This window comes from Pygoscelis adeliae, unplaced genomic scaffold, assembly GCF_000699105.1.
Source record: "Pygoscelis adeliae isolate BGI_AS28 unplaced genomic scaffold, ASM69910v1 Scaffold38, whole genome shotgun sequence".
NCBI classification, from domain to species: domain Eukaryota; kingdom Metazoa; phylum Chordata; class Aves; order Sphenisciformes; family Spheniscidae; genus Pygoscelis; species Pygoscelis adeliae.
The window spans coordinates 2,356,665-2,376,454 of record NW_008825614.1 but is presented as its reverse complement, the minus strand read 5'-3'; the positions used below and the strand labels follow the sequence as shown (position 1 = coordinate 2,376,454).

At 40.9% G+C, this 19,790-nt stretch overlaps 1 protein-coding gene across 1 annotated transcript in view; it reads right to left on the bottom strand.

Annotated features, from left to right (window-relative positions):
- ITPR2 (inositol 1,4,5-trisphosphate receptor, type 2) overlaps positions 1-19,790 on the bottom strand; it is a 234,126-nt gene that overhangs the window by 166,327 nt on the left and 48,009 nt on the right. The window contains exons 13-20 of the mRNA XM_009332815.1: positions 19,223-19,364; positions 18,293-18,451; positions 17,173-17,345; positions 14,456-14,575; positions 14,169-14,354; positions 13,290-13,541; positions 12,085-12,229; positions 11,019-11,169 (exon numbers count right to left, since the gene is read on the bottom strand). Of these exons, the coding sequence (XP_009331090.1) occupies positions 11,019-11,169; positions 12,085-12,229; positions 13,290-13,541; positions 14,169-14,354; positions 14,456-14,575; positions 17,173-17,345; positions 18,293-18,451; positions 19,223-19,364 (1,328 nt within the window). The remainder of the gene's footprint in view (positions 1-11,018; positions 11,170-12,084; positions 12,230-13,289; positions 13,542-14,168; positions 14,355-14,455; positions 14,576-17,172; positions 17,346-18,292; positions 18,452-19,222; positions 19,365-19,790) is intronic.

The following is a 19,790-nucleotide window of genomic DNA, read 5'->3' as shown; positions in this document are numbered from 1 at the left end:
AGTCTCTGAGGTAAGGCATGCAGAAAGGTTACTGTGGCTTAAAAAGTGACTGACTGCATGTCAGCTAAGCCTGCAACAATGCAAGACAAAATATACTGGCTCAATAAAAGAGATTTAAGTTCTTAGTACATATGCACACAATGACTAAAATAACGGAGCTCTGATCTTAGTTACAGCTCCAAAGTGCTTCCTGAATACCAATGCCCAAGGAAAAATTAACTTAGTGCCTCAGCGAGCTAACTGAGCTAAATCAGGAGAGATAGCAAGCAGATGTGAACCCTGATTACTTTTGTGTGCATTTTGCTAGAGGTAAGTGAAGAGAAGCCTGAGCTATGCCTTCATATATGGTACGGCCACCCTTAACCTGCTGACCTCCATCATTTGTTGTCTTTGAGGTCAAGGTATTAACATTTACATTATGGCTGAGAAGTGTGGCAGGGAGAGAACGGTCATTGCGATGTTGTAAGGTGCTAGTGTGTGCAACCAACAACTTCTCTCACCAGCAAACCACTGCAAAAGTGCTCAAGGCTGTGACTTTGACTAACAGAGGAAAAAAACTGAAGGCAATCTCCATGAATCTTCTTCCATTTTTCCAATTTTCCCTTCCTCTCCCCAATTCTTCCTCTCTGCTCCCCCCTCTGCCAAGACAAGTCAGATGCCAAGAACCTTCCATAAGCAGTGGACCCATTAGAAATGCCTCCTGTTGAATATACGGTCTCACAAGGTTAGCCAGCGGAAGAGTGAAATCACTGTACACACAAGTGGTAATTTAAAGATTGACAGGCACTGAAAGAAGAGGAAAGAAGAGAATGCTTGTCATGTTTTGAAAAGACAACTGTGCATCTCCTTTTCATTACTTTTTATTACAGTGATCACAACTTCCTAATGAATATCAGTTTCTGTCACAAAACTGTAGCACACAGTCTCCTACAATTTGGCACGATTGACAACACAGCGGCCTCTCTGAGAAGAAAGACTTTTCAGAGGAGTCAATTATGGGAAAAAAATAACAACCACCCAAGTAATCAAAACAGTAGATAATTTGACACTTCATTTTCTATATAAACATATTTTCTTGAGAAGTCATTTACTGGTTGCAAAAATTCTAAAAGCAGAATATAAAAGTAAACAACAATCTGCTATGTAATACGGTATGGATGGTAAGTGACAAAATACCATATTCAGAAAGAAAAACAACTGTCAAAGGCAGCTGGCAATTCATGCCTTTTCTTCAAATTGTTCCTAGCCGATTGCTATGCAGCGTCCTCAGTTTGCTCTCCAGTACCCACAGCATTTTAGGTATTTCACAAACAGTGCAGAGAACTGTGTGGCAGCTGAATGTGAATACACAATCAACAGTCTCAAAGGCTGGCAGATACCCTTACAGCGAGTAGCCCTCTACTCCACAGATGTCCCCAAGACACCAGGAAACTGACTTGCAGCCTTGTTTATTTAAAAATTAACTATACGCACCTGATCTGGTCCCTAGTTGCCACAGTGGGACAGAGTCTGCTCTTACTAACATTATTGTTCAGTCTTCCTCAACACAGATATAGGAAAGATGGATTCCCAGGACTCCATTTTCAAAACTGCTCAGCCATTTTTAGCTCGAACAGTTTTCCACAGTGCTCATCTCCCTACTCAGAAATGTAAAAAGTGCCTACACTTTCAAAAGGATTTTAACACCCAACAGCTCTCATTAGGGACCAGAGAAGCTGGATGCTCAACGTTTCTGGAAACTAAATACCTAAATAGGAGCTGACATACGATGGGTTCTTCAAGAAATCCGGTACTTAATGACCAGAAAAGACAAATGTACATGCATCCACTGCTCCAACAACTTTCATTAACCTGCCCATAAAAGCCCAATACATTGTTCACTCTTGCTTATATAAAACCGGGGGCAGGGAGAAGACAAATCAAAGGTTTTGCAAAAATGTGGCATTTCTCGCATTGCCTCTCTAATTATTCAGTCATAAAGACAACTCTCTGATGTCATCAAACCTGAGCATGCTTTTGACTAGGACACCTCATGCTTCAACTTCTTCCAAACACCTCCTAGAAAACACTTCCCTTCCAATGTAGCAGGGCACAAGCCAGACAGCTGCTACTAACACACTTAGCCCTTCCCTGCCATGCCAACTTCTTTCACCACAGCTCTTCAGGTCTCCTTCCCCATCCACAACCCAATGAAGTCCCAAAGCCTTCTCAGTCCTCCTCAGCCACTCTGATTTTTCCCATGAAATTAACTTTTACCAACTGTAGCCCCGCTGAGGCAAAACTGAATTCTTCCAGTGTGCTGGGGAAGCTTTAGGCTGGTTTCCAAGCTCACTGCTACGTTAGGAGACATCAGGCATGTTGCTGAAAGTCCAAAACTTTTACCAGCATCAAAGTCAGTTTTCAGCAAAGCTGACTTGGTCTCAACCTGTGCCTCAGTGTAGGCGTGTTCAACCAGGTTTTAAGACAGTACTTATAACAGCAAGTCACTTTCCCAATGACTGCTGAAACAGGAGCCTTGACTCCAAATGGCCTTGACTTTGTGGATTTCAGTGAGAGCTATACTATCGCTCCACCATAAGCTTCTTAAAGTTTCAGTGCCATCTTAAAGCATGCAACACTGCCAATCCTTGGGGATCCTCTGGCAGGGAACTGTATGCGCAGCAATGTCTAGTTACCAAGGGCTAAATTAAAAACCCAGTGGCAGCTTTAGCTCCACATTTCTTTGCCTTTGTTGATTTGGCTACATCGCTTCATGCAATTTAATTTTTCTGCGTGAAAAGTTATAGCCATTTTTAAGACATATAACAACAACACTTCAGTACCTAAAGGAACACATTTTATTTCAAACCCTTTAGAACTATATATTATTTGCCAGAAGCATTAAGCCTTACAGCTCTGTTTGTGAAAGAGGTATTAATTTTTACAGGTTTTCTACAGAATTTGCTCATAAAGACTGCAGAACCTACCATAAACAGGCCAAGAATCACACTTTATTTCTTCATTCAACCGTTTTTCTTCGCTCAATAATTAGCTGACCTCAGGTAAGCCTCACAGAAAACCTGAATGCATGGCATTAAGGGCAGAAGGTGAGGCCACTTCTACATTTTATACAGCCCTCAGAACTAATGAGGCAAAACAAACAAAATACCCACAATATGCAATGCACATATATTTGCTACCCACCCCCCGAGTGAATCTGGCCACTCCAGCCTCCGCTTACCTACAGTATATCTACAAGCCCTCCCTTTTTGCATACAAACTCACTGCTGCCCAGCCATGGTGAAACTCCACCAAACTTCACCCTCTCCTGACATTCTGCAGGTTCTGTTGATGTTGCCTATCCCCAAAACCACAAAGCAGTGTCAAAAATACAGCTTTCATGCCATGGGCATTAGACAAAGGAAAAAATACGTACATCAGCATGCTGGCCTTAAAAGTAAAAAGCATCATGGGAATCAAGCCTTCTAGCCGAGTTACGTCTATGAAACAGGTATTGATTCCTAGAAGAGCAACGGTCTCTGGAATCGCATTAATGCACAGGCCTCATGATGAGGGAAAGAATAAGGACGAAAGATAAATGGTCCATGCCAGAGAATTAAACACTCAGGCTGACCTCCCCTTTGGTCTGACAATGTTCCTCACTGAACAGCTGTTGCTTCCCTATAGACATCTGCGACTAACACAGCTAACTCTCCTAAGGGTTAAATCTTTTTTCTCTTGTAACCCTTTTTTTGTAAACTGCTGGCATAAATTATTGCTCCAGTCCGCCAGGCGGCCACTGCCTCATTAGCTCTGCTAATCAAAGTATGCCTCAAGAACATATTTCAAATTGTTAACCAGATAAAAGAGCAGCTAACAGACACGGATGCAAGGCTGAGAAACAATATAATCTTTTCAAATAGTCCTGGATGAAATCTGGTCATTCTTTGTCACAGAGGACCCACAGGCACAGTAGAAATGGCAGGTCCAACCTTGTTCTCAACCTTGTTCTAGTAGTGGTTTCACTACTGGTCCTTCTAAGCTGTATGCATCTCTACTTGGAGCCAAGAGGGCTGGAAGAAAATCCTACCTATTTTCTTGCTTAGTTGAAGCTAAGGGACTAAGCAGACTATCAGGATGTATCAAAGGGGCAGAAGACTGGACGAGAGTCCCCTGACACACTGATATACAAGCACTCCTTTGCAGAGAGATGGTAGCCCACCAGAAGTCCTCAGGAGAGAATGAGGTCTTCACCATTCTGACTCCTGCCAGGGTCGAATCTTTTGGGGTACATCACAACAAAGCAGGAAAGCTTGCAGCGTGACACAGGGGTCAGACTCTTCATGAAACATTTCAAAGAAATGTTCCACAATCTCAGGACACCCGTGGACAGATCTTTAGTCCCTTCGGTCTACAGGAGGGATATGCTACGAAGCTAAAGACCCAGACATAACGTGAAAGAGCTGGGATACTTGGCTACCAGTTTGAACAGGTAAAAGAAGGCATCTGTTGAGCCAGTCATGAGCAACACATTTCATGTGAGAATCACAGAGGCAGGAGCAATTGGAGCTTATAGGTAGTTTTTAAAAACTGTTTTTCAAAAAGACTGGGCATAGCCTTCCTTTGTGGAAGCGAAGAGAGATGAAAGACTGATGTCAGTGGACACTGGGTCAGGAAAATTGTAGTCATTTACGTAGAGCTCCTGAGGGAAAGACACACTCTGCAGATAACCTAGATTGGTCCCACCAATTTTCACATCGGTGCCCAGCACTGTGGAGTTGCATCCCAAGACATATGCAGCTTCAATTCAAGGATGTATTTCCTTGCATGTCATTATTCTCATTCCCAAACAACATTAACTAAATAGCACTGAGCTGCATGGCAGACGTGTAGCTTGTCTACTAATACTACCATGTCATTTCATCTTTCAGACCTGACATGCTGTAGCTGCATGGTTTGACTAAAATCAGCTATTTGAAAGATCAATTGCACCTAGAGAAAGATGTGCATTTTAATTCACGGAGAATAAATAACCAGTATTGGACAAGGCAGATTGTCTCCTGACTCTGGAATGATACAGCAGGGTGTACTTATTAGGAAAGCAATGACTTTACCTTTTAATTAAAACTGCAAGAGATTATAAAGTTCTTGAAAAGTGCCAGAATGACAGCACTACTAAATGAAGTCCTCACTTTCTCCTTAAGAAAAAAATGCCTCTTTAGGATACAGGTAGTATATTTTGTAAACCCCGTATTTTTTAGAATCTAAAAGGGAAAAAAGAAACAGAAAAAAGCTTCAAATAACCTCAAAAAAATTATTCAAAGTTAAGACACTGAAAAAAAGAGTTCGCTGCAACATTTTCAAGTCAATTCATTTTTAGGATGCAATCTAGGTAAGAAGCATTTCCAAAAATATATATCTTTTCTTTTTCCAGGATCCTATCTCACAAATGTTCCTAGCCAACTTTCCCCAATCTGTCCTCATCAAATAAGGTCACACCCGAAAACTACATGCACGCTAATTTAATTCTGGTTAAGGTAACTGACAGTGGCATTAAAATCAAGCTTTTTAAAGGAAGTAAGGCATAACATTAACAACTTAAGGCTCTTTTCAGAATCTTTGCAGAACCAATATAGAGAAACTCGCACACACATCAAGGAGTACCTCAGCCATCAACGTGAGTCAAAATTTAAGCAAAGGATGGAAAAGGACATCTTGAGGTAAAAGGTTAATTAAGACCTCATGCAACTTTCACTAAGCCTAAAAATACATCCCATTTTGCAGATTTGCTTCAACAGTTCACACTTGTCGTATATACTTCCTTACTTAGCAAGTGGTTTTACTGAAATAAGTGGGTCTATTTAAGAAATAAGTATTAATCAGGGAAGAAGACTCCACATTGCTGGTTGTAAATTTGTTTGTTTCAATTTTGAGGGGCACAACTCCAGGCAGGCTTCCCACAGCCAAGACCCACCTCATTCTTCCCCCCACCATTAATATATTTCTACCCATTCCTAAAATCCTGACTACAGATTTCACGATGTGGAGCAGTCGCCAAACCAGTATAGAGCTAAGCTCACCAGTTCCCTACAACTCCACATTACAGGAATCAGATGCTGGAAGCTTTTGTTGCTAGTGACCTGGAACAAACCAATGCCAATAACAGAAAGGCAGTATACCCTATCTGTCCCCAAATTTATTCAGCACTGAGTTTCCCTTAGAAATCAATACTTTTTAACAAAACTAAAATGCAAAACCTATCATGTAAAATAAATAGATCCTACCCAAAATTCTTAACTTCTATAGAGCTGCCACCTGGGATCTACTACAGCTGCAGAACACGTGACTCTTCCATTTGGTCAAACCTCTTCTCAAGTCACTTGTCCTAGAACCTGAAAATCAACTGCATTTCTGAATAGGCATAATTATTGACAAAATACTGCTGTTAAATATCCATTTAATATTAATCTATGTAAATGTACAATAAGATAGTGATGAAAATGAAAATATACAGAGTCCAAGCTGGTATTCAGTAGCACTTTCCTACATTAGAGATACAGGATCAGGCCCCTAGTGCTTGATAAAATTTAAACACTTTTGTTGATACCATTAAACCATCAGTCCCAGGCATCATGGCTGGCTTTGAGTGTTTGTCAAAACTGGGTTTTAGAGCTACACTTCAAAGCTCTAAGCTCAAAGTATGACATACATATTCTTACTGAATTAAAGCTAATGCGTAGACATTTGTGATCACTGACTGGATAGATTAAAAAAAACACCAAGAACCCACAACTTTTATAATCTCTAAAACTAATAATTTACTTCCACACATTCACAGTATATACACAAAATCAAAACAGATACAATCTTACCTTTTTTTTTAAAGAACATCAATGTAATGAGTTTTGTAACTCGGGGAAGCTAACTTTCCTTAAGAAAGAAGCTGTGTAAACCTGCACATCCCTACAGCAATGTGTTGGAGGGACACCTACCTGCAATACTCTGCGTTCAAAGGTATGACATGAATGTTGCAAGTGTTGGACTGCCAGAGAGGATGCTGTGCAGCGAGACCCTTGCCGCAGTCTGGAGAGATATGGGAGAGCAGAATCTGACCTCCTCTAAAGGCAGGAAGAAGTCACCCTCACCCCTAACTGACTGGAGAGAGGGCTCTCACCATCCTGAACAAGGGCAGGGAACAATCCATCTGTCTGTATTTTATGGAAGTTACAAATAAGAAAACACTTTCTGAAAAAAATCAACGGACCATCCTGATTCTACAAAATGCCAACACATTTTCAAAAAACACAAAAAACCAGGCTGAGTTACTTTCTGTTGTAATCCTTTTTACTTAATAGTCTAAGAGATCAGTATTGTAAGTTAAAAGAGACAATAAAAAGCCAAGACAGGTTAACTGATAAAACAACTAACTGATGTTCTCAACAACTCGGTTTTATAACAGAGAGAGAGGATATCTGTGTAAAAGGGGAAGGGGAACCTTTGATGTACAATCTTATAAGTACTATAAAATTGGAAAACAATGTATACCTACAGCTTTGCCTGGCGAACAATCCTTACTGTCAGAGCGAGGGGGGATCTAGATGAAATTCCTGAGACCAATTTCTTTGTTGGCCTGTTCATTCCTCAGGATCCCGAGTGGATCCTGGACAAGGTGGATTCAGACTCCACAGGATCTAGGTAACATCAGTACCTTTGGGGTCAAACTTGTTTGGGTAGAAGTGACTGCACAAGATGCAAAGCACTGTACCTGGTCTTTCGCCTTCCCCCGGAAGATACAAAAGTACAAGACCATCATTAAGACACATGATCATCTCATACACAGGCCTGTTCCAGCAACCCTAATACAGCGAGATCTCCCTGTCAAACACAGGCTCAAGCCCAGTCTCAAGTCAGGACTCGCTTAACCTTAGCATCATCTACAGTCCATAAGCACTTTCTGCACCTTACCGTGGGCTCAAGCACAAGTTAATGAAGTCTGAGAAGACTGGACACAGAAGCAGCCAACTACGCTACAGCACAAGCCAGCAAATCCCCTGAGCTCAGCTCTTCCCAGCTCAGTGTGGAGACATCGCACCTCACCTACGGCTAAGTGATACCTGGCAAGGCAGAGAGCACACAAGCAGCTCAGGAGCTCTGTGTGTTTAGGGCCTCATTCAAACCTTCTCATTACCTTGTAGCAAAGACACAATCAGGATTGTGGGTGCAAGACAACCACAGGGCTGGTTTTAAAGGACTGCTACCCAACAACAGGTTTTTAAAAAAAAAAAAAAGCCAGGAGGGAAAGGAAAAAAAGAATGGAGCCAAATACTCAGCTGGCACAAACTCTCACAGCCCCAGGAACTAAAGCAACTTATGCCAGCCAAACTCCTGCCCCTATGGTCTGATTCATTTCTCACCAGCAGGCTTCCACATGAAACAAAGATAGGCAGAAATTACAAACAGCTGACATTTCAGCCACAGCAGTTGTCTCCAGAATGTCAGCAACTACAGTACCTGGTGCTTTCTTCTTGAGCTCCCTTTCTAATATTAATCTGCAACTAAAGTTAATGCTGATTGGGTTTTGTGTGGTTTTTCTTGATGAAAAGTACACCCCTGTTTTGTGTGAGTAATATGTTTTTCAGACACGAAATATGTTCTTCGGGCACGAAGTTCTATGAGCTGGGTGCTCAAAAATAGTGAATACGAGTTACAAAACTGCTTAAACTGCTTCTAAATTATGCATCCTTGTGACATACGCATCTTCATAGCCTAATGGTGCCCATGGGTAGGTAAGTATGCACCTCCAGAGAAAGGAGGAATGGTAAGATGCTTGGGCATAGCAGTTAAACATTCAGGATCACTCTGTCTCAACTGCAAAGTAAATGCACAGCTTATGTGTTTTATGTCAATCAGAAAAGAAGAGGGAGGCTGAAGACAACATATGACGATCCAAAGATGGGCATCCTTTTCTTTTGTCAAAGACTGTGGAAGGCCTCTCCAGGAAGTCTTACAGCTATTTCAACATAAGAACACCTGTCTCTCCGCAGCAAAATTTCAATGCCTATTTTTAAGCCTAGACAGCTCAGCCGATATCTCTATCTCTGGTCTTCCTTAAGATGGCAGACACGACTGACAACAGTGCTAGCTAGCAAAAAACACTCTAAAGCAATGGGCTTTCTAGCCATACAGTTAGCAGGAGAACGGGGGGAGAAAAAAACAACACAACGCACAGATTGTTTCCAAACGAACATCAGTGGATTGTCACATCCTGACCTGAACTGGTCCAGTGTTTAAAAGACAAACATCCATGGAGACAACTACAGCCAAGAAAGAAGTTTAAAGAATCTGTATAAAGGCCAAAGCTAATCAAAGACACACAAAAAAATCCCACCTTTGTTCCATGCCTTTTTTGCTGAAAGAATGTGAGACAAAAACAGATGTGTGACAAAAGTTTCCAACAAGGCTCCAGTCAATGGTTGTGTGTTACTAACAAGGCTACTGAGCTCCCATTTGCATGGTGATGACATTTTCTGCATTCCTTCACACTCATTTATTTCAGAGTAAATTCATTGATTTGCATGGAATAGCTCTGGAAATTAGTATAACTGAGAGCAGGTCTGTTTGCACTTAATGGGTGGTTCTTTCCTCTCCTATATAGCCTGAAAGGAAATCCTTCAACAGAAATAAAAGGGAATTAAGGATGAAACACAATTTTATGGGTAATGAAGGTGAGTAAAAACACTGAATGAGATGTATAACCAGGATTAAAGACTTGAGCAGAAAGAGAACTAAACGCAGGAACCACATCTGCATGTTCCATCTTGCCAATATGCCAAGATTTTATCTGGAGTCAAACTGTGTCCAGAGCCATTTAAGAAGAGAGTCTGCAATGCAGTGTTTCAGGGACAAAAAAGGAAAACGTAATTCCAAGTGTCTGAACATACAGTCTTTCTCTATAGTGCTGTAGAGGGACTTGAGCCAGCTATAGCATGCCTTAGTGTGCACAGCATTGCAGAAAAGACTTTCAGGGGCTTTCAGTAAAGTGTACTGGCAGCGATGGAGGAAAGATTAAGAGAACCAAGCACAAGACTTCTTGGCTCGGAGATGAAAATTACAGTCTACACTTCTCCAGAGTGTGTGAACCTCAAAGAAGAAAAAAGTTATGAAGGATGGCACACTCATGCAGGGCATCTGTAGGAGCAACTGAGCAAAATGATGATTAGGAAAACTCAAGGCTGGGAAGAGGCCTCCCAGAGAAAATACAAAATAATTGTTGTTTCAAAGAAGACAGCTCATCCTTTTTGGTGCTGTGGGCCAGCTGACAGCGCAATGACACTTACACCAGCCAGATATTAAAACAGAATTTGCTATCAGCCAGTCTCCTGGACCCTCAGCACACATGACTGTCACACCTCCCACACACACAGGAAAACTAAACTGCTAAGTTTCAGCACCTTCCTGGCATGCTCATTCTTCAACCTAGTTTTAAGCCATGGTAGAAAAGGCAGCGGGACATACGGGGTTGTCAGACAGGCACTCTGGTCTGGGTTAAAAACCAAATATTCTAAACTGACAAACACATGCAGAGGATGGCCTCATCTGGACTTCCATCTGGTGCTTCTGCAGTTGTGGGACCAGTAACATCTTATTCTCCCTTCAAGTGAAATACTAAGATGACTAATAAACATTTGTGCCACATATGAGCCATCATAATCACTTTGCCCAGGCAAATGCTATCTGCACTTGCTTGGGATGTTCAGCACAAGGGACACTGAGGCTTAGATCCAGATTTGAAAGTTCAGTTCCAAACAAGCAAAGGAGCAGCAGCACCAACACAGTAACCACAAGTCATGAAGTCTGCAGCTCTGTTCGAAAAGGTTCCTTTTTAGCTGACCATCTTAATGTATCCTGCAATACGCTCCTGTGGGTGGGTTTATGTGTGAATAAAGAACCTTGAAAGATCAACGAGACGTTCTAGAAATTATTTCCAACCCAAATAATGAATTACACACTGGAATAACAGTCTTTGCTGCTTCTCTCACCTCCATCCTGAAACTTGCTCAACCTTTCGAAGTATGATGATATAGAAACTTGAACAATATCCAGAATTGCCAGCAGCGTCCGGGTCAGTCTGAGAAGCTCACTAAAACTATAAAAGCCAAAGTATATGAGGTTTCGAGCCAGGTGTACCACCTACGAGAAGAAGAAATTAAAAATGAAGAAAGTATCAGCAACCTTTGTGGTATTTGGCTGTGCAATACGGTTGCATTTCACACAGTAGCTTTCACAGAGATCCAGATCTAGAGTGCATTCAAATTAGTACAAGTCTCTCCACTGATTTAAATGGGCCTTGGACTAAGGACCGTGACATCAAATGTTTTTCAAAGTTAGACAAAACAATTGGTCAGTCAAATTACAACAGAGAGCAAAACCAACATGAGACTTAGGAAGGCATGAAAGGATACAATTGCATCTGGGAAAATATGTAAGATTGAGAAGAAAGACTCCAGGAAATTGTTTAAAGAGGCAGCAGCTGCGGGGAAGATGGAAGTCAGAAGAAGAGTAAGATGACTGTGGTAAGTTTGAACAGAGGTGATTTCAGATGACCAGAGGCAGGAGCGACAAAGCTTGGGAGGTAGGTTGGACGAAGAACTATAAAAGCTGTAAGCATTTCCCCTTTATTCAATGTTATTCAGATCTAGAAGATTTAGGCCTATCTAAAGTTTCTGTCAGGAATGTCAAACAATATTTAAAACACAGGATTAGGTTATTCAGAGTATTTCCTTCAGTGTCATATCTTACACAAAGAATAGTACTTACTTATATTGAAGAATCCCTGCATGCTAATTGACTAATGGGGAGAGAAGGGTCATATGGCCATTCGTCCACACACATATCCCTCCCTCCTGCCACTGAAATGCAACCATCTCAGGAAAAGGAAGGAAAAATGCAGCTGTTTGACAGCAGACAGTAATATTATTTCCTGCTCTTTAGGACATTTTACACTGACATTTATTCTGCAACTCTCTTTATTTTGAAAGAGCCAATGCCAACTTAGCTAAAATGAGGAGGAATACTGTAAGTAGGATGCAGATAGCTGAGAAGTACCTCAAATGTAAGTTTATTTTTCTCTTTGTCTCCAAAAGGAAAGGGCTGATTTACGACTTCTTTCAAGTACTCTTCTACAAATTCCATAGTAAGCGCAAACTTCCTCTTCATTTCATTTCTCGAAGAGTCTGTGAAAGAATCATACCTACAACACAAGGCACAGAAGGAAGGAAAATTAAACACCTCTAATATTGGGATCAGCTGTCACTAAATCAAAAACAAACCAAACACAATGCTATAAAATTACTGTCAGTTCTCTGTACGGAGAAGGGGTAGAGGTCAGCTGATTCTGCACAGATAGGCAAAAAGGATGCACAAACCTTCCCTCCAACAGTACCAGTAAGGGTTGCAGAGAATGGGAATAAGAGAGACCGGAAAATACTACTGTTCTGGCAGATAGCACTCTTAAATCTTGCTATGGCAATTCAGTAATCACTAAGTCTCAGTTGTCCTCCCTGCCCATCAGCCAGAGTTTACTATTTCCACAAGGAAGACAGCAGATCAGCAAAGCAGCTCGGGACAGACAACCTCCTCCTTTGCACCACCAACTAGGACTGATTTTTTGTCTGTGTCAAAACAGTCCTTCATCTCACTAACAGAAGCAATACCGTCTGCTGCACTGCTCTTCTTCTTTGTGTTTCTTCAGCCAGATACTCCCTGTCTGGGTCTAGCCCAGTGGCGCTGCTCCATCAAATCAGTTAAGCCACAGAGAGGGTTTCCACTGAAGTCAATGGGCCCTTCTCCCATACTTAAATTTAACACATGCGTAAGTACTTTGCTGGATGGAGGCCAAAGCCTCTGTGAACTGTTTCTGGGGCAATAGGTATACCTAACTGTAAATTCTGGAGTTCCAACTGTGGCTTTCAGTTGAGCTTGAAGTATAAAATTGAATTCCAGCCTAGCAAGTGTGTTATGTTAGACACAATTAGATTACTTCAAGTGCAGTTGGTCTGAGGAAAGGCCATTCCATTTTTCCCCAGCTTGTTCCCTATAAGAACACAGTGAAAAATGAAATTGAAGTATTTTAATGTAAAGCTACCCATGGAAGTTTCCAAGAGTAACAATAATTAATAGCTCTGTGTTCTGCAACAAAATACCTTTTCACATACATGTTGTGTTGACATTACACATCTACAACCATTTTGTTCTGAGACTAACCCCTACAAAATGCTTTTGTACTTTAGTTTGCAACATTTTCAACTCACTCATGAATTGTGATCTTAGTAGGAATTTCAGTCCACAATCTGGCATATCTGACAGGTACCACAGATTCCTGAGGATCTCTGTCCACGTGCATGTGTAGCATCAGCCGACAAAAAGAAGCCCGGAGGTCATAAGGGAGGCTTTCATCAGACATACATCGTAGGATCAAGTCTACTGACAGCTGTGCAGAAATCTGGTTGATGGCTAGATATTGGCGGTCCAGGCACATTCTTGCAAAGAGGTTCAGTTGGTACCTCAAAGAAAATTAACAACATATTTCCAACTGATTTCTTCAAATACCATGAAACAACATACCTCAGAATCTTACTTTACAAGCCCAATGTCAGCCCTTCTGATGTAAATGCTAAAAAAGGACAAGAGTGACTTTGCTAACCAAGTGACCAACTTGCCATTAAAAATGCTCCAGCCCCTGTGAAGACTGGGCTCCCTTTGAAACTCAAAGGATGCATTGTTCAACAGAAGGCTGAAGCATCTGGACTATTTGTTTTCAATCTGTGTAAGACACTGTTCCATGATCCCATCTCCCCTCTAATCCTCAGGACGCGCAGGACACTCCTTCCTCAGAGCATGCCTTGCTTCAAGAGCAGCACAACCTAAAAATATAGCCCAATAAATAAAAGGTAAGAGGCAAAATGATAAAAAGACACAAAGAGCTGTCATGAGCAAAGGAAACAAAAGATTTGTCTGGAATAGACAGCAGAGCGCGATGCTCCTACAGGAAAAACTCGAAACAAACTTTTAATCCCAGTTTCTGGCATGACCTGGTTTCCTTTTTTGATATTAGCAAATGATCCAGATAAGAAAAGCACCAGGCTCTTTGGAGAGTTTACATTTTCTTCCATTTGAATAAGCAGTTTTACCTGTAGTAGGTAAGAACTTCTAAATCAGCTTTTGTGCCCTCCTTTGCCTCCTGAGCCAGATGCCTGATGGCTTTGCCATGAGGTTCCTTGTTACTGTCAATCCAGTAAAGCCACACTTCCTCTTCATCAATGTCATCCGAGATGACTGGGCATTCCAAGGGATTGTCCATTTGTGTTGAAACCAGCCTGCAAATACAAATCATTCACAAGGGAGCCACTAGCAAAATGCTACAAATGTAACAACAGAGCAGATAACAAAAAGTTATGTTCTGATTATGGATGCTCACTTGGTCTGAATGAGAATGTCAGCATTCCCTGGGCTCAGCATAAACTTGCAGATGAGTTCCTGAGTTACTGGTATTGCTGTGGTGTTAGACACACACAGGTCCGATAGATAATCCAAGAATCTGCAGTTAAAAAACCATAGATGCAACAGAACATGAGACCTTAAAATACTACACAGAAACATTGAGGTAGAAATCTCTAGCATCCATCAATAATATACTCAAGGGAACATGTATCGCGAGATTTATCAACGTACGATCTTTGCCAATTCATACTATTGCAACTCACAACTGATAAAGTTGAGTAATAGCTTTGAGAGCCACCCTGAATGGTGCTGAACAATCAGTCAGGGAGAGAAAAGAAAAATATCCCAAGTGTGACACTTCTCAGCAAATCAAAGGCCAAAGAGTTGTGCCAGAACTTAAGAGCAGCCTGAGGCTGTCTTAAGCTTGGCTGGCAGGGGAGCTCTACTGAAGGCCCTCGTCCTTGTCAGGAACCAAAAGCAAGAGTACACATTCTCACCCACCTTCCCCATCAGGTAACACACGTCTCCCTAACCAAGTAGCAAGGAGATGTTACTTGTGCTGGAGATAGCTGTGTGCCTTCTGAGGAACTCCACTGCACTGGAGGAGTCCACACTTCCACCTTTTAAAGATGCCTTTTAAAATCTCTGAAGTGACATGGCCAGCAGTTAGTGAAGAGTGAAGATCTGGCAGGACCTGAAGACAGGACCTCTGTATTCAAAGAGGTCATTCCACATAAAGCAGAAATAACAAAGCTTTGCATGGAAATCAGTTTCCTATGAATTTGTCTTTCAAATTTAGGTCTTCTGATGTTTAACAAGGTTCAGGCTGAGGCCTTCCTCGCAGTTGGGACATTCATTAGGCATCTGCTTCTTGTCCTTCTTTCATGGATTCCTCTGTGTGTATTAACAGTAGTCCATATTGCAGCCTTTACCTCACTGGAATATAAAAAGGGCCTCTTCCCTCTAAGTAGCTTCTTCTTTTCATGACATTCGTACGAACTGAGTATCTCTGAGCCCCACCGCTCCTCTAGCAAACGTAGCCAAAATTGGGCAAGAGGCTCAAGAGCTGGTGGGCGAGCAGATGTGAGCAGGCACACACACACAGATCATACACTCCACTTCCCTAGAAATCCAGGTAAAAAAATTTGACCATCTACTATCAGCCATTCAGGGATCCAATAGTTTGAACCTCTAGAGGAGATCATCCTACCAGAGGGAATCAGAAAATCATTTCTGTGTTAGCACAGACCACACTCCCCACAGAAGTCTGGGAACTGCAAGGGATGAGTACAGAAAGCATTTTTAGGGTACACTTAGGGACAATTTTACCCATTGCTGAAATGAAGCTTTGTGGCAACAGGTAATTAACAGTGCACAGCAATATTGCATCACAAAGATACTATTAAGTAAACGGCACATAATTACATGGAATTCTGGGGGAGTTACCTAGTTGGAGCTAAAACTCAGGAAGGTTTTAAATTTTGTAGCTCGTGTTTTAGAGCATACTGCCACAATTCTTACTCACACAAGCAGTGCTGCAAAAGTCTATGAGACTCTCCATGAAAATAAGTGCCATAAGATCAAGCCTTTACTGTTCAGATTGCACTAGCTTGGCAAGGTGTATTTTTCAAACATTTATTGCTCTTGGACTTCAGCCTTAAAGAAGTCAATATTCACAGCAGTTGCACAATGTAGTTATGCAGCAAATACTATGACATCCTCCACCACAAAAAAAAGTGACATGAGATTGTCAATAAACACTAGGACCCTTCAGCACTGAGAAGGAGCTGATGTCATGTGGTTTCCTCTTAGTACTGACCAAATCCAATACAGTTTAGCATGGGAGAGGCAATGAGATTACAGAGTGAGGCAAAACGGCTGCAGACATATAGAGAATAATTGAAGCAGTGAAGAACCAGGGCTTTGAGCAATATCCTTAATCGCTAACAGAAAAATGGTATTCACAATTACAGAGGACATTATTTGGCCTTCAGTACATTGATTTCTTATATTTGTATTACTTCAGTAATTTTACAACTGAAAATCCAATGAAAAACATGGATAGATTTTCCATTAAAAAAAAAATCCATTTCCTTTATATTCTGACCTAAAACTAGTAAAAAAAATTCCCAACTGAGTGAAGTTCAAGGCCAGAATTTTTCATTTGGAACAAGATCTGGTCTAAAACACATGTTCACTGGGATCTTCACTGTCCTAAGCCCCTTTCAGGTCTGACCTGGAATCAGGACCTGCAGGAAAACTGATAGTAATAAAAGTTTAGAAAAATTGACATCTGTGTAATTTGCACCAAAATTATTAGCAGGGGAACCAACACAAGTGGCAGTTTCATAGAGGAGCTGCAGAGTTGTGAGAAATTAAAATTTCTGTTTGTTTCTCTCTGTCCCAATCTGAACTAAAACCAAATTTTCAAAAGTGTCCTGCAGTGTATAAACCATGCTTTTCAGTAAGCTCTAGTTCTCAAATGCAGATATGGTCAAATCCCAAGAATTACAGGTATTTCTGATATTTTCTAGCATGACACTACATGTGGGTTTTTTTTGTCTGCCAGGTCAAAAAAAAATTAAGCTGGGAGAAAGAGACAACAAAACAATGAATAGCAAGCAGAGTCACAGCTACTGCAAATATAAAAGCCTATCAATACAGAAAAAGAATGTTACGTGGACCACTTCAAACCTTGGCTCTCGATTTCTCCTGAGTAAATTAACAAACGTCTCTATTTCTTTAGCCGTGATGTGTTTCTCTAGCAGTTTTCTGTTGTTGTGCAACAAAGCTGTGATGGTGTCTTCTGCCAGAATATCATAACCAATCTGGGACTGCATGACGCAGAAGTTCTTAGCAATATATTCCTGAAAAAACGAAAATTCCCATGATGACCTGTTAAGCAGTGATGTTTTTCTTTTAGAACCAGAAGCATCCAGCTCAATTAGCAATCAAAAGAACCCTCAAAACTTTCCTCTCTGAACTGGCCTAAACAAAAGAACACCTGAACACCTAAAATATGTACCCCAAGAAACTCTTCTTATTCTTTCATAAACCAAAGGAATGAATCCATGAAAATATATGCAAAATTCAAGAAATGGCAACGAATTTTTTTAAAAGGAAAAACTAAAAGGTTTTTATAACATTTAAGAAGCTTGCTTTCCTGAGTCTTCCCTCCTCCCTTTCTCTCACTCCAAGACAGAAATATTTCTGTAAAGCATTAGAAAGAAAACAAAGAAGCCTCACATAGCAGTTCAATCTTTTATCTCTAGTCCCTTTAGTCCTATAAAGTTAGTGCAGTTTTTCCCCGCTGCAATGTGCAAAGCACTCGACACCACGTTCTGAAATACTTCTTTCTCACAGGGAGTCTCCAGCAATGGGAAATCAGGCCACCTGATAGAATAACCTCTGGTCTGATTCACCGCCATCCCTCTACAAATATTTAAGCAACAGAAACAGACAGTTTTGCAGACTTCCCACTTTATAATCCAGAGTCCAAGAGCATAATTTTAATAACAGAAAGCTCATGAATGAAGCAGTGGACCCCAGTCTCAGTCTGAGCCTGTGAAAGTATAAAGTGAACCTATGATATTCATTGCTGATCACTCAATTCATATACAAATGCCTACAAAACAAAAACACTGTTCCTCAGCATGAAGCAGTATATGAGAATGACTTCTTACTACTAACCTATGCAAAAGCCAGTCCTTTCACCATTACCACAGAATCCCACTTGTAAGTACAGGCAGCAATGTCAAACCCAGGACATGTAATTATAGAAATCAGGAGGAAAATTATCTTGAATGCCACTGACCTGGTTCTTCCTATAGTCCTGTTGGGAATGTCTGAGAACTCTGTAACATAACCTTAACATGTATTTGTATGGAGCATATCTCTGGTCACCTAGGTCTTCAAGTCTCAGCATCGATCCTTCACCTTTGTCCTTAAAAGGAGCTTTGAGGATGCCAAATATCTGTTCAAAATCAAAATCACTGAGAATGAAAATCAAACCCAGACTTTTGCTTAACTAGCAGTCAATGGAAATGTCCTCTGACAGGATCAGCACAAGGGCCTTATCGACCAAAGTCAGAAGTGAATCACTGCACTTATCTACGTATGACTAAATACAAGTGGGAGCACAATCTCAGACATGGCAGCTTTATGCGTTTAGCTTTACATTTCCCACCAACTTGTCTCTTTACTGCTATCCCCAATTTTAAACATTGTTAGTTAAGTGCCTTAACTTTGGATAAATTAAGGATGAAAAAGGAGGACAATACTGGCTGCTGTCCAATTTCATCCTTGTCACTTTTTTTCCTTAATTTCAGTAGGCTACTTAAAGAGAATATTAATTTTGATTTACATGCAAGTTGACCCTCATAGAAATGAAGTCAGGGATCCATAAGGGCATCAGAATTTTTCCTACATGGGGAACACTTGCAGGATTGGGACCACGTTGCAAGCTTGTTTCAAATTTTGTCAACAATTTGCTATCAAATGTAGTCTTAAAAGTCATAGGCATCACATGAAACTAACAGCCGTCAGACAGGGCCCCTCGTGCTTCTGTCTGATTCACAGACCAAGAGGTAAGCCTTGACTAAGCAGTGTCATATCTATCCAATCCAACCAGACACAAACCCAACAAGGCGTAAGTCAAGTTACCTAAAAATAACATTTTCTCAAATCTCTCTCTCCTACAATCTGTTTGTAAATACAAGCAAGTTATGAATACAGTAGGACATACCTGAGCCAATATATTTTGTTCCCTCGTTAATTTTTGTCGTTCCCGGTTAGGCTTCATAATGACCACATCCAAAACTTCCTGCCCATTATTAGGCACATCAGCAACAAAGAAAATGAGATCTTCCAGTAACTTGGTTACAAACCTAGAATGAATAGACAAATCACTATTATATACAGTCATTCAACACTTGCTAGGATTCATTAAGAAAGAAAATCACCTTTTAGAACAAGCTTTATCTAGCGCAATGGAACTTCAATCACTGCGAAGTTAAGGTTGACATGTACTTACGGATTCCAAACCTTGGCTCAGCAGAGACTTAAATCCATCACAGGGATGTTTACCAAAGCATTAAACAACAACCAGAGGCAAAAAGGGAGAAAAATACAGGATGCTGGATTGATGCAGAGTTTTCAGAAATCCAAAATCTATACCAGCTGGCCTCAAGGCCCAGGAACAATAGAAAGACACTCTTACGAAGCCTAGCAAGGATTTTTATACTTTATCACGGACATGGATCCGTGGAACAAGATGATGGACTCAGTAGAGGAACAAAAACATTCTGCCACTA